Consider the following 14,292-nt stretch of genomic DNA (forward strand, 5'->3'; position numbering starts at 1 on the left):
TAATATTCTAAAAATTCTGTACATAATTCTAAAAGTAAATTTGAAGTACATATTGTAAAAAACATCTGCAGCAAAGCATGATTAAAATGATCCCACTCATAAAATCAGGTCACCATGGTGGATACATATCACTGTTGTTCCCTAAGAACAACATCTGATTTACAAACATGCTAGCAGCATTTTGCATATCTTAATTTATCACAACTGTTCATGCAGATGAGGTGTCCATATAAACAATTAACCACCAAGGAAAGAATTCCTCATTTGCATCTGCAATCACAATATCTTTAAATTACATGTACTTTTAAGTACACTTCTTGTGATGCTGCTGAGGGTTACCTTCATATAAAACCAGCAATACTCTTGGCTGCCTACTGTATCTTTGGAAAATAGTGACTCTAATTTGTAAAGCTTGGCAACTTTCACTTCTGTCTGTCTGTCTGTCTGTCTATCTATCTATCTATCTATCTTTTGGTTTAGTGTAATGTAATAATAATTTCAAAGCAGATAGTAACGTGCTATTCCTGAATTTTAAATGGAAATCTTGCTCTAAAAAATCAATCATATTATCTCAAATTTAAATTTTGCTGGATCTTGTAAGGAAGAAATATTGCATCTCATTATTATCCAGAAAGAAAATTTTCAAAGAAAATCTTGAGTGCTTTAGGAATCATTAAAGAGTGAGGACAAAATTTGTAGTTTTAAAGACACAGAAGTAGTGAAGGGATTTGAGTTTGGGTGGGTTTGCATAAAATTCAAGAAGTAATTGTGTAATCTGCATCATAACATGGTTCTCATTGTCAGCAGAATTTTAGTCCAAGCTTTTGGAGTTGAATTCCAGTTACAACAATTGTATTCTGTTTGTTTAAAATACTCCTCATGGTTTGAAAGACTGTGGTGAAGTGTTCAAACTGTAGCCACAGAGAAGTCTGAGCAGCCAAATGCTGGCTGCTCACACAGTAATGTCTCTTAAATAAAACCTGGTAGACAAAGGAAGATGGAATGCAGAACAAATGCAGACAGTTCTGCACATTTTCTTTCTTAAATTGGTGTGGATCACTTGGTCTGCATTGATTTATAGCAACTGAGAGGCTAACATAAGTAATACTCATTCCCCCATCACAAAAATGCCAAATTAATATTCTTTTAAAACCACAAAACGTTTCCTTGCAGGTAAAAATTATAAAATAAATCCATTATGTAGCAAAATTGCAGCAATGCAGCAAAATTTAACCGCTGCTTTTTGATATACAGAATTAGACACCAGACTGGTTGGTCCAGACAGGCAGGAAGTACTGACACTGTGAAACACCCAGTCTGCCTCAGGCATTGTTACATCTAAACAAACTTTCTGTTCAGAGAATCAAGAAATGACTGCCCTAATTAGCTCTTGAGCTTTGTAGTGTTGTTCCTGGCCATTTCTCCCATCAGAGGCTTCTGCTTCTGCTTCTGAAGTTTGATGGCTACAGCATGTTCTGTCTTGGCAGAGTCTTGCTGAAAGGTCCACCTCAAAGTGCTGCTGGAGTGTCAAAAACAGACCAGTAAAGCATACAGAGTACTTCATTAATAGAATTTAGGAAAATCTTCTCTGAGAGAAGCTCTCTTACCACTTGGAATAAGCAGTACCAATTGTGTCAACGAACCTCCCATCACACACAGTAGAAAAGAAGTTTAAAGCAGGTAATTAGGGATCATCTTACAAGGGCACTGTGTTGCTTTGCCTTATTTCTATAGCTGAGTGGCCAGATCAGTTTTTTCTATTTTAAAGCTTTGTTTTAGTCCTCTTGTAGCCCACTTAATCTATAAATACTCTTCCATAATCCTAGAAATAAAGTGGCATCCTAGAAAATTCAGAGAGTACATGAAGATCTGGCTCTACAACGAGTTTTTAAACATTTTTCCTGGATTATCTGGAAGCAAGTGACAAATATAGGAGGAATGCTAGATATTGGCCTCAGAAGTAGTTAGTTTTAATAAAGGAAGTTTCCAAGGCTTGCTTTTCTGGCCAAACATGAGGAAAGATGGGTGAGTTCTCCTCATTATATTCCTTTTTGTTTGTTATATTGAAGGTATTCCTAAGCTTAAAGCATTTTAGAAGGGATAAGCAATAATCCAAGTAACTACAAAAAGGATCTGTATCCTCCTAAGAATGAGAGCTGCTTTTTCAGACATGAAACTAAGCCAAAAATAAATGATTTTAGAAACAGACTTCTTTTAGGTCCATCCTGAATCCTTTTGCAGAAGTGTTATGTACACTCAGTAATTTTTGTATAATTCTCTAAAATAAGAGAAAATGGGAGAAACAGGAGTGACAGAAAATTTACAGTAAAAACGAAAGTCTTTATCTTAAGCCAAATAAGTAAAAGGACAAAGAAAGGTAGTTCCTAGCCAGCACAGATAACACTGCTTTAAGGAATGCAAGTGAGCCATTTTATAGACAGCTTAATATGAAAATCCAAGGTGTTAAGGACATACCACACCAATAGAAATAACTACTGCAGGGATTCAATGCAATGAGGTAAGTACACCAGGGAGTGGAGGAACTGGTAAAAGACATCCCAGTGCAGAACAATACATGACTTCAGGCAGACTCCCTATGCTTTGGTGACTCAAGAGGGATGAAGTATCAGGTAGTTTCAAAGTGTTGGATCAAGATGAGCTCAGAATCAGAAACTTCTCAGCATTAAGTACAATTCTCATCATGTCTGTTTTCCTTTATCCAGTTGCTGGAAAGAAGTAGAGAAGTAGGGGGGCCAAGAATGTCTCTGCAGAAAACTGCTGCCAGTTTCAAAGTGCAGGAAAGGCAGTTTAAGCAGTTATTTCTTCACGAAGAGATCACCACAGAGTGTTACTTGGCTCATGCTCAGACATCTGAGAGCTTTTGTGTCAGTCTTGATCAGCCAAGATGCAGCAGCCATGCTGCACTGCTAAGCAGGTTGGCAGCCTGTCCTTGATGATCCTCCCTCAAAGGTGGCTGTAGCCAGTTGGAGGCTGGCCTCTTCTCCCAGGCAACCAGTGGCAGAACAAGAGGGCACAGTCTTAAACTGCACCGGGGGAGGTTTAGATTGGAATTAGGAGGGATTTCTTCGCAGGTTAGACATTGGAATGGGCTGCACAGGGAGATGGTGGAGTGACGGTCCCTGGAGGTGTTTAAAGAAAGACTGGACATGAAAAAAAGACTCAGTGCCATGATCTGTTTGCCATGGTGGTGTTCAGTCATAGGTTGGTGGTGTTAAGTCATGATCTCAGAGATTTTTTCCAACCTCATTGATTCTGTGATTCTGTAATTCCACAATTATCGCTTGCGAGCAAAAAGGAAGAAAGAGAACTTTGACTGTATACTTCATGCTGTACACGTTAGTCAAATATACCTAGGATCTTGTGGAATGGAGAGCATTGCAGAGAAGATAAGGGAGGAATCTAAAGAATGGATTGAATTATTTCTTTGAATGGAGAATTGCTCCTTAAGTCATTACCCTCTCAGGGATTCTGCTTCTCTCAGAAGCTGGCTGAGAAGCCAAGGTGTATGGTGAAAAGCATGAGTACCATTTGCTGTTCACTGCATTTTCCAGGAACATAGAAAAGGGATGATTTATATTCTTTCACTGTCCAATCCAATCAGATCCTACCTTGACTCTAAACCTACTACCTGAATAAAGGAATGTAGTCTATATCAGGAAAACTGAAGTATGATATGTAGGCCTTAGCATTTGTTGTAGGTTGTTTAGAAATTTAGCACTTTTATCTTTTAAAATCAAGTACTTTTGTAGTGATTCTTGAGTCCTGGTGTTCCCATTTCCAAAAATGAGCACTTGTTAAGTTAGGCAGAACCAGTTAAATAAAACCCCTGTGTTTTCTTTTGATTTTCTTACGTTAAAATCTTGAAACAATTTATAGCATTGGATTAGAGAAAGCAAATGGTAAGCTTTTTTTTTTTTTTTTTTTTTTTACTTAGTAAAGATAACCAAGCAGGCACTAGATAGTGCTGATATGAAAACATAAAGCTGCTTCCAAGATCTGCAATATATCTCAAATCTACATTAATAAAGATTCCATCTTGTCCAAATTAATAATAGATTTTTCTGTCTTTAAAAGTTGTTAGTCTGTTTATATTTTGTTATTCTGGTTAGCAGGAAACATTTTTGGAGGCCACAGTTTTATTAGAAAAATTCTTATGAAAGTGAGATTGTACTAATAAACATAATAGCCATTGTTTTCCAAAGACTCACAAGTACAGCAGCTTTTTCTTTCTGCTTCCCTTGCCCTGCCATGCAAATCTCCTTATGAATCATAGCCAGCATTGTTATAATCTTCATGCTAAAGATCTCTAAGCTCTTTACATACAAAATGTAGTTCAGAAAATGTCTCAACATTTTTGAGCTATAACCATTTTACATGACTGAAAAGCAGTTTATAGACTCTGATTCTTGCATTATTTAACATGGACTGTGTAAGAAGCTTTCAATAATAAAGTATTGTATCCCCTCCACTTAGAAACCTCTCTCCTTTCCTGGAGCAATTAATTATCCTGATCTGAAAGATCAGATCCTACATGTGAAGAGGGTTTTTGTACAATGACTACTGGAGTTTTGAAACTTCATTAATTTCACAATTAAATTCTGTGCAAATGCCATCAGTTTCCTGTTACTGGAGAGACACATTCAGCATCTGAACCTTTTTCTAAAGTTTTTCTTTTGATTTCTCTCCCTGGAAATACTGTATTTGAACATTTGAAAGAGAGAGAGTGGAAAAAGGAAAAGGCACACTTTCCCTTGCTGGAATATGACCTTTCAATAATTAAAGCTAAAGATCCAACCCATACAGTAGTAGGATTATAGTTCTGAAGAAGCTTTAAATGGATATACGCCCTTCCCTTTCTTTGCAAGACGAAGTGTGATGTCCTGCAGCAGGCAAGCATTGTCATGCAGTTGGAAATGCTTATCTGAGTATCTAATTCTAAGGAGATGGCAGTGGGAAATTGGCAGGACTTGGGCTGTTTAAACAGTTTGAAAATGTCTTGAAAAAGCTGAAGCTGTGGTGGCACTTCCACGCTACTCTGTGACAAAGCGTGCCATCTGCCACCAATCAGCTGCAAGAAAGATAAACCCACACTTAATGGGCTTTTACATTTCTTGGTATAAGGAAGTTTTTGGACATGACAGTTTCCCCAGTCCACCTGCACAGTTGCTGTGGGTTCTGGGTGCTTGAAGATGAGCAGAGCAGAGTTCCAAAACACATTTTGCCAGAAAGGGGTAATTTGATTCAATCTTGTGTAGTAATAGCCTATCATATTTCACTGTCACAGAATTACATTACATTTCACTGTCACAGAATAGTGACAGTACCCTCTTCAAGTGACCCCTTCATAAAATCTCCTGACTGCGTAACATTTCCAAACCACAGTAACAAGCATTACCTAGCATTAAAGACAAAGAGTTGAGCATTCTTAGAAAATTAATTATTTGAGAATTAAAGTTCATACCCATTTTACATTAATTTTAGGTGACTCACAAATGCTGATGACTTAGTTGTAAATACAGTAAAATAACTCTTTTCCTTCTTGTATACGATTTTGACATTCCCATCAATGTCTTCTGACCAACCAATATGCTCATCTGCCGACCATACTCAGTTTTTCAGCTGATGTGCAGTAAGAAATAGAAGCCACAAGTCTGCAAAGCTTTCAGCTCCCTTAGTCAGTGTGTCAGCAACAGTCAACATCTAGAGGACTGGCATTGTTGTGTTGTTCTGTCTACCCATGCTCTTATTAAATTGAATGTCTTTTGCAGTCACTACTGGAGAAGAAGAATAAAGTCAGGGAGCCTAAGAAGCCTCCCCCTGTCCCTGAAAAAGCAGAAAGCCCTGTTCCTAAGCCACCCACTTTAATCCTGGAAAAAACATCAATTGTAAGTGAACTGGTTTTAGCACTTTTTCTCCTGTTGATCCCTGATTGTTTCCTACGCAGTTGTTAAAGGAATGCCCAAGGAATGAAAGTGTGAATCCATATTAAAAATAGCCATCATTATTTCTTAAGACTCTTTTAGTTTTTATTCTGTAAGGATATTAGCAGCCAAAGATTTGAAAAGAATTTACAGGATCTGTTGGCCAAATACTTAAGTAAACTTTATTTTATAAAGACATAAATTGGTAGACATGTTATTGCCTTGTTCCTGGGGAAGAAAAAGGCATCATCATCTTCATTATTCTAACTATTATTATTATTACTATTATCATTATTATTCAGTAGCTTTCAACCTTCTGATCTGACAACACTGTCATAATCCAGTGAGGCAATTAAATTTAGACTTATTGAAGTCAGAGAGACATTGGCTGCTTAGCACTGAGCAAGCACTTAATTAATTTTCTGGAGTGAAGCTCTTTGTCATCATGCAGGATGCAGTGTTTGATGAGCATGCACCAGTTCACAGATAATGATTCTCCTGCAAAGATTGAAACATCAGTAATGATGTGTCATGGTGGGCGTGATATGCTGTACGAAAAATTACTTTTTAGGGGAACTGCAGCTTCCTTTCCTTTGTTAAAGTAAGATACTTAAGAGCTGGTTGCCCCAGTGGACTGTGTTGTCTTCTTGCTAACACTGTTTTCACTATGTACTAACAATCAGACAGAATTACAATTTAAATGTGTAAATTTAAGAGACACACAATTCTGAAAGTGAAGAGAGAAAGTCTTATTAGATCATCTGTGCTGCTGTGTTCCTGTGTGCAATATTATTGGAATCTGTAAATCAAGAGTCTCTCTGAAGAATTCAGAGAGAAATCAGAGTGCAGTGATTGAATAAAAACCTTTGGATGGATTGAAATATGTTAAGCCACTCACACATAAAGTAGAGGTGCAAGTTTAAGTTTTAGAATAAGTGAGCAAATAATTAAAAGTAAGCTTTAAGTGCTTTTAGTGGATAAAAGGTCTCAGATGCCAGAGTAGCAGTGTGAGTTCTAGTGAAGGTTGAAAAACATAGTCCTAGATACTAGTGTTTCTGTGGAGGCTCCAGGAACATAGTTTTAGACATAATTAAACTATAGTAAGAATATTGCTTACATTTTTCAGATAGAACAAGATAGACCACATGCATAGTTTATACGTAACCTGGCATGCTAAGAAACTAGAATTCTAATAGGTTAAGAAGTAGTGGCTTGAGTTTGTGTCTTTAAGCTTGTTGGGAAGTTTCTATATAAAAACCTATGCATGGGAGAGAGACTTCACTTGTGTGCTTCACTTTGCCTTTTGCTTTTGTTTCTGCTCTCTTGCCACCATCATCATCACCCAAAGAAGATTGAAGCTGCCGCAGCAATGTCAGTCCTGCTGGGACCCTGGGGAGCATCTTCTGCTTCTGTTTGGGACTGTATACCAAAACTTAAGCATGGACTTTAACACTTGTGACTCTTTGCCTTTCAAGACTGATGTGCCTTTGCAATCAACAGCTTTATAGCAAATATTAGCTGCTTGGCTTTTTAAAGAAGACAACTAAAACCTGAACAAAAAATGGTGCCTAGAGCATTGGAGAAATAACTCTGCATAGTGTGATATTCTATGTTTTATGCAGTCTATTTTAAGATGACTTGAACAAGAATTTCTTATTTCCTTAGAGAAAGCTTTCCACAGCTTTACCAACTTCTGAGCATTAGATACTATATTGCAGTGTGGGTTTACACTGTTTAGGTTTACCAGTTTGGCAGGTTTTTCAGTACTCTGAGGTAACGTGAAGAAATCAGAAATTTTTTTCTACCACTTTTAGACATTCTTGAGTGTGTTTACAGATTATAGTTGGGGTTTCTTTAAGAATTCCAATACAACAGAATTCCATCTTTATTAATTTTGTCACCATTTGGTTTATTTTCAAGAATTGTGTGAGCACATAAAAGATGGAGCTCTCTGGTGGAGCTTCATCTGTAAAATCAGACCACTTGAGCCACTGAAGAGCAGTACTAACATCTCCTGCCTTGCCAAATCCAAGTAAGGATTCTCGTACCAGGTGACTGTGAGGAGCAGTGAAGACAAGGCTCTTACCTGTTGTTAATACTTCTCTTCCTGCCACATGCCCATATGAGAACCAACTGCTAAGTGCTTCCGTCTGGAACTGAAAGTCTTGGAAAGAAACTGTGTCAGAAGAAAAGGGAGAGAATGGAGGCACTACTAAAAGCATCCTCAGTATCTCTCCGCCAGTCGTTTCTAATGGACTTAATAACCACAGCAAACTCACAGAGCACCTCTGAATTCTTCCTTCATTACTTTATGACTTTCTTCCAGCCTCTTCTAGTTTGCAGCCCTCTCATACATTCTTCTACATCCTTAATTTTCCTTTTGTTTCTGCAGGGCATGATAAGCTTTTCATTTCCCCTCATTCTTTCCTGCAGGTCTGTAGCAGGCAGATGGACAAGCTGATGATTACATTTGCTAAGGCATCATTTTCAATATTCAAAAACAGAAGTACAGAAAAATACTCATCATAAAAATTCAAACCTAATCTTAGTTAATATCACACCAAGCAGTTTGGCTTACCAGTATGTGTTCCATTACCATATCCAAAACTATCCTGAAGGGATTTCACACTGTAGCCAGTTGATGTGACAGAGTTTAGCTCTCTGGGACTGGAAATTGATCCCTTCTTTCCAGAGAAGAAGAATATACCAAATCACAAGTCCTCTTGCTAGTTCTGCATTGCTCCTCCTGGGTGCTGGTGTGGAAAAGCAGGAATGCTTCCTTTTGCATTTGGAAAACTCAATTCAACACCTAAGAAAAAACAGATAACTATGATTCAAGCCCACATAGCTTCTCTCATCCCACACTCTTCCAGTTTTTCTAGCCCTTCTTAAATACCACGTCAGTGCAGACCTCAGAAATTCTTCATTAAAAAAACCATGCTTCCATTTTTAAGATTTCTTTTTATCTTTCCCAGGCACCTAATAGACTCTTTCCTTTTCCTACTGTTAACTCCAAACTGGAAAACTCCTCACCTAGAAAAAATGCTGCTACCTGTGCTTCATCCACTTTGTCTATTTAAAATAAGCTCTTTTTTTACCTTCTGTGGTCATGTTCCCTTTCCCACCATGCTCCATCATTCTTAAAAGTTGGTATCAATAACACAGGCCAGTAAAGTTCTCAGACAAATCACAATGAACTGTGGTTAATTTTACTTCCAAACTATCACTTCCTGAGTTTTAAATTTACTGAGTTAATGTGATAAAGGTCAACACTGAAATAAATATCAAAAGAAAAATTGTATATGTTCCCTTTTAATTTAAAACCATTTTTCATGCTTAACAGCTCTCTTGGAGATATTCTGTCCTCTTAATGTCTTGACTCGTTAATTAATGTAGCTGATGCTCATTTTGCAAACTTAGATTCAGTCAAGCTACAAATAGTACTTAAAATCCATACAGTAACTTTCTACATCAACATCTTCTTATCAACAGGTTCTCATCTCTAAAGACCCTCTAAAATCTCAAACAGAATCTAATTATACAACCTTTCTTCCCCATCCCTTGTAAAGCATGGAAGTACATGTTGTTCTGACTCACCTTCCTTTCCCTAGAAATTAAAAGAATGGTGTTCAAAACAACCAAAAAGAGACAGGATATGAGTTAGATTGTTTAACAGTTAGAGAGATAATCTACAGAAATCCCAGTCTACAAAGAAATGCTTAATAATTGTGTGGGTATTTGTTATGTTTTGGCAGGAGGAAGAGGAAATAGACCTGGCAGTGATCTGTCTGCAAAAGTTGCTCCGAGGCAGGGCTCTTCAGAACATGGTATTCTGTCTCTCTGTTTATGTCAGTTTTCAGAATGATGGTGGGAATGACTGTTTGCAAAGGGTGTTTGCAATCTTTCTTCCATAGCACTAATCAGGTAGTGAGGCTCTTCATAGTGGAATTACTCAAGTGGCAAATTCTAGACTAGATCTGGACCATTAGTACTTTTTACTATGGTTATGCCAAGGTCCCGGGCACAAAAAACACATCCCACATCCCAGCAGAACTGCTTGTATTTCATACCATCTTTCTGGTTTCCCCAGATGAGGAGCAACTGAAGCCTACCACTGTGAAGTGCAGGACCCATCATTCTGCTTTCAGGGCAACAGAAGGAGGTCTAATTAAAAATTAATTCACTAGCCATGCCTCATGGGCTTTATATTAAGCAAGTCTATCACTTGTGATCAGACCAGTTCTGAAGGTTTGTTTTCATGTTCACAAAGAGTACAATTGGCAATCTCTCTTGCAGTAGCTATTTAATGTTTGGAAGTGTTCCCATGCAGGACCTGAGCTTTAGCAAACAATACAATACTGTGAAAGTGACTTGAGGTGGAATAAAGACTTCCCAGCTGTTCTCCAGTTGTGTGATGATCTGTGAGAAGGATGGTTGAGGCTACTGAAGGATTGCTGACTTTCAGAGCATGAAATGTCCCACTATTTTAGGAATCTTCTTTCAGCTACTGCTGGCTCAGAAATATATTACTGAATTGGAGAATGACACAAGCAGGATTAAGTGATATTTTGTTGCTCTTGGAAGTCCTGTTGGAAGAGAATGGGATTGAAAGTAAAGCAGTGTCAAGGAGGGCTGGGCCACATAACACCATAACAGGGATGACAGCAATTTCAGCAACCTCCCCACCAACTTATGGCTTTGGGCTGTTGCTGGGCTCCCTCAAAATGAACGTTAAAGGACAGGAGATGCTGAAACACTGTGGAGCTTTGACACTGAGGCTGGTATAACAGGGTATGCAGAAGATTATTACGCTTTTGACATAGGTGGTGGTGTTCCACATTCCAATAGTTTGAGTAAAGCCAAAAATAATAATAATAGTAATAATAATAATAATAATAATAATAATAATAATAATAATAATAATAATAATAATAATAATAAATAATAGTAATAATAATAGTAATAGTAATAGCAAAAGAAGTAGCAGATTTACCTGTACTGTTTGCCTAAATGCAACCACAAATCAGAGAACTAGCTGACCTTATAACTTGGAGAAAATGAGTGTGCTCTGCTGGCAAGAGCATGTTGCTCTATATTCTCCATTTAATATGGTCAGTTGTTTACCTTTATTTTAATAAAGATGTTTGAAGGGAAGGAGAAGCGCCTGGATCTGGTCCAAGAGCTGCGCACCAGTCACGCACTCCAGGAGGATGGACAGCTGCTCTTGAAGGCACAGAAGCAAATGACACTGTCTTTACAGCGACAGCATGACTCACACATGCACCAGGTTTGCTTGCGTAGATGGGAAGGTTGATTCACAGCTCTGCCCTGACCAGACACTCTGTGCTTGCAGTACCACAACACTTCTGCATTTAATTTTTTATGTTTTCTGTTATCCACAGCACAGAAAGCATCCTAATAGCAATAAAGCTCTCCTAGCACAGGCCAAGCACTGAATGCCTGAGGGACTAAAATTGATCTCTCACTGCTCTGGAGGCTCTGGGGAATCTCAGAAACAGACTGAGGCACCCTGACCACAGCTGCTATGCAGGCTGTGTTTGCTTTGTTTGCAGACAGAGCACTTATTTATATTTACAGAGATTTGAACAAACTGCAGTGTCAGATGACCCTCAGTTTCCCACATTTCAATCTACTTGAGTGGTTCTATTACCTGGTATCACAATTTGTGCTTGTCACTCACATGTGTCGGGTGTTTTCCTGAGTGTTTGTTACTGCTCTGTCATTTCCCTGTCCGTTTTCTAGCTTGGCACCCTCTCAGGCTCCTTCTCGTGCATGAAACCTCACAAAGGAAGCCAAAGCCAACTTACTTTGCAAATCCTACTAGGCTCGAGACTTCTAGAACCATAGCAATGGTGGCACATTGAGGTACCGGCCACTGTATGCAGTGCAAAGAAATTTTGTGCTCCATTCTCTGCCAAGGATCTAGTGAGAGCCAGGGATGCAAATTCCCATTGTGTTTCCTTACAGTGCCACAACCTTCCAAAGCAAAGTGAATTAAATTATAGATGCTGGTTGGGAATAGATCATGAAGAAATTTTGTCTGGAGTTCACTACATTTCCGAGAATATAATATCTATCACATTCCTGCAAATTTTCTTGTCGTTTTTATTACTCTGCTGCTTTCCAGTGACCAGCTGTGAGGTGATTTGGCGGCTTCCATATTAACAGCATCCACAGGGCAGTTTACCTGGCAGAGATGAACCCAGACCACGATTTCCTGCTGGTTGGGCAGCAACAAAATTTCCCCCCAGATCTCAGTAAAAGTTGAACCAGGTGACTGTGTTTTGTCATTTACCATTTAGCATTTCTGGATACTCCCTCATGCATAGGAAGCCCAGATATGGAATGCAGGAATACAGAATGTTTCTACTGAGGAATTAAGAGAAAAATAAGGCCTTAGGCATTAGAAACTCACAGTGCTCTCGTTCTTCTGGAAGCCCAGGTGAGAGTGAAGGAGAAAGCAGTTCAAACACCATAATGACATTCATAGAGATGGAGAGAGAGCAGATAAAGATACTAATCTCTGAATAAATGGTAAAGATACTGACCTGATCTCAGAATTTCCTTTGTGGAGAGCTGCTATACCCCTCTGCTGGTCTATTGGCCTCCTCTACTCTCACTTTTTTTTTTTTCTTTTTAACTGTCTCTGACAGTTCACAGTCCAAGGTTCAGGTTTTCAAACATTTTTAATTTCAAAACTCTGGAATGCATGTTTCAGGAGTTTTCTATGTGTGTGGCTATTTCAGGAAGTCACTGATGACTCTCAGTTCTATAGGGTTTGGTGGTCAGGTTTTTTTCAGGTTTTTGACCATTTCAACATAAAAAAAATTCTTCCTGCTGAAAGAGGATGGGAACTCCACATAAAACAGTCAAAGAGGAAGAGTTGAAAATTTTTGACTCATATATAACAAAAATCTAGCACAAAAGTATTCCAGAGTTTTCTTCCATTTCACACCAGTTTATATACACCACCTGGAGCAATGAAGAGCAGGGAGCACTTTAGTCCCATATTATCCTTCCCCGTGGATGATGCAGTTTTGCATCACCATCTTCCATCTGAAACACCTGTGGGCTAAGTGCTGTCCTTAAATGTGTGTAACATTGACAGTCCCGCTTCCTTTGAAACACTGCCTGGCCAAGTGGCACAGCTGTATAAGAAAGCTGACTTATTATTACTTGCCTGGGGTATTTCGGCTCCACTTCAACTTTTATGTTTAGGTGTGTTCTGTAATTGCCTGCTTATTTCAACAGGACACAGCATCCCAGCCAGTTCCAGACATTCCCTCCTGCCAGGGCCTGTGGCTTCCGAGTCTATTCTGGAGATAATGAACTCCCCATAGATCTTTTCTCTGTCTGTAGTGCAGTCACACATACCCAGCCCATAAAACAGGATGTGCTTGGAGCAAGGAGTGAATGGCACAGCATTGCTGAACACCTGGAATCTTGTCTCAACTGTGTCACAGACTTTGATTTTCCATTACCCAGAATTTTGAGGTCTCATTTGCACTTCTGAAAACTTAATATAATTACTGTCAATTTGAACTTGTCAGCAGTTAGTAACTTGTACAATTTTAGCTTCAGTGCCTGAAGCTGCAGTTACTCATGGTTGCACTGTGCAGAAACCAGTCAGGGCATGTAACATATGAGGAGTGCCAAACTCCTGGGACTGTCCCATTGCTGGTCTGAGTGGGTGCTGCAGAGCTGTCTCACATGCTTTTGGTAGTCCTGGGATTTCGTACAATGTTCCTGGGGTTTGTTACACAATTCTTTGCATTTTTCTTTTGAAAGCTGTCCGCACTGGAAAGAGACTTTGCCACGGTAGAAGGAAGTACACTGGCGAACATGCTTGATTTTCTGTCCAAAGAGCTGGTGAGGCTGCAAGAAGAACAGAAGATCCATGCTTTGATCATGCTGGCTGAGAGGCAGAGGCGGATGAGGGAAGCAGAGGAGAGTGGATGGCGGCAGCTGGAAGAGAGCCGGCGGCAGGAGGAAGATGAGCTTTTCAGACAGGCAGGAGAGGGAGACTGGTGGGATTGTAGGCAGTCTGTAGGAGCTATCTCCTTGTGGGAAGGTCAAGATGGATGGGAGCTGCTTCAGCACTGTCTTTGGTGATGGCTAGTTTTAAAATTGAGGGGGAAGGCTTCAGGAGGAGAGGATGATTCTTTTCTGAGAGTCACATCCATTAAACTAAGGATGATTTGAATTCCCCTATGGACAGTCCTGTCATGAGGCCTGTCATGAGTGGGTATAGGTTTCTAAATTTCTTCAATAAACACCTGTGGAGAGCCGATGTACCTAGATCATCTCTAGGAATAGTGTTTTGTCAGCG

The 14,292-nt window shown here is 39.1% G+C and overlaps 1 protein-coding gene across 6 annotated transcripts in view; it reads left to right on the plus strand.

The window, feature by feature from the left end:
- CFAP91 (cilia and flagella associated protein 91) overlaps positions 1-14,292 on the plus strand; it is a 109,798-nt gene that overhangs the window by 10,816 nt on the left and 84,690 nt on the right. For 4 of the 6 annotated variants that reach the window (XM_079305470.1, XM_079305471.1, XM_079305469.1 and 1 more), the window contains exons 11-14: positions 5,790-5,906; positions 9,677-9,769; positions 11,083-11,229; positions 13,752-13,973. In XM_079305470.1, the coding sequence (XP_079161596.1) occupies positions 5,790-5,906; positions 9,677-9,769; positions 11,083-11,229; positions 13,752-13,973 (579 nt within the window). The remainder of the gene's footprint in view (positions 1-5,789; positions 5,907-9,676; positions 9,770-11,082; positions 11,230-13,751; positions 13,974-14,292) is intronic. The other 2 variants (XM_079305473.1, XM_079305474.1) reach the window with 2 other exon arrangements.

This window comes from Erithacus rubecula (genome assembly GCF_903797595.1).
Source record: "Erithacus rubecula genome assembly, chromosome: 1".
Classification (NCBI taxonomy): Eukaryota; Metazoa; Chordata; class Aves; order Passeriformes; family Muscicapidae; genus Erithacus; species Erithacus rubecula.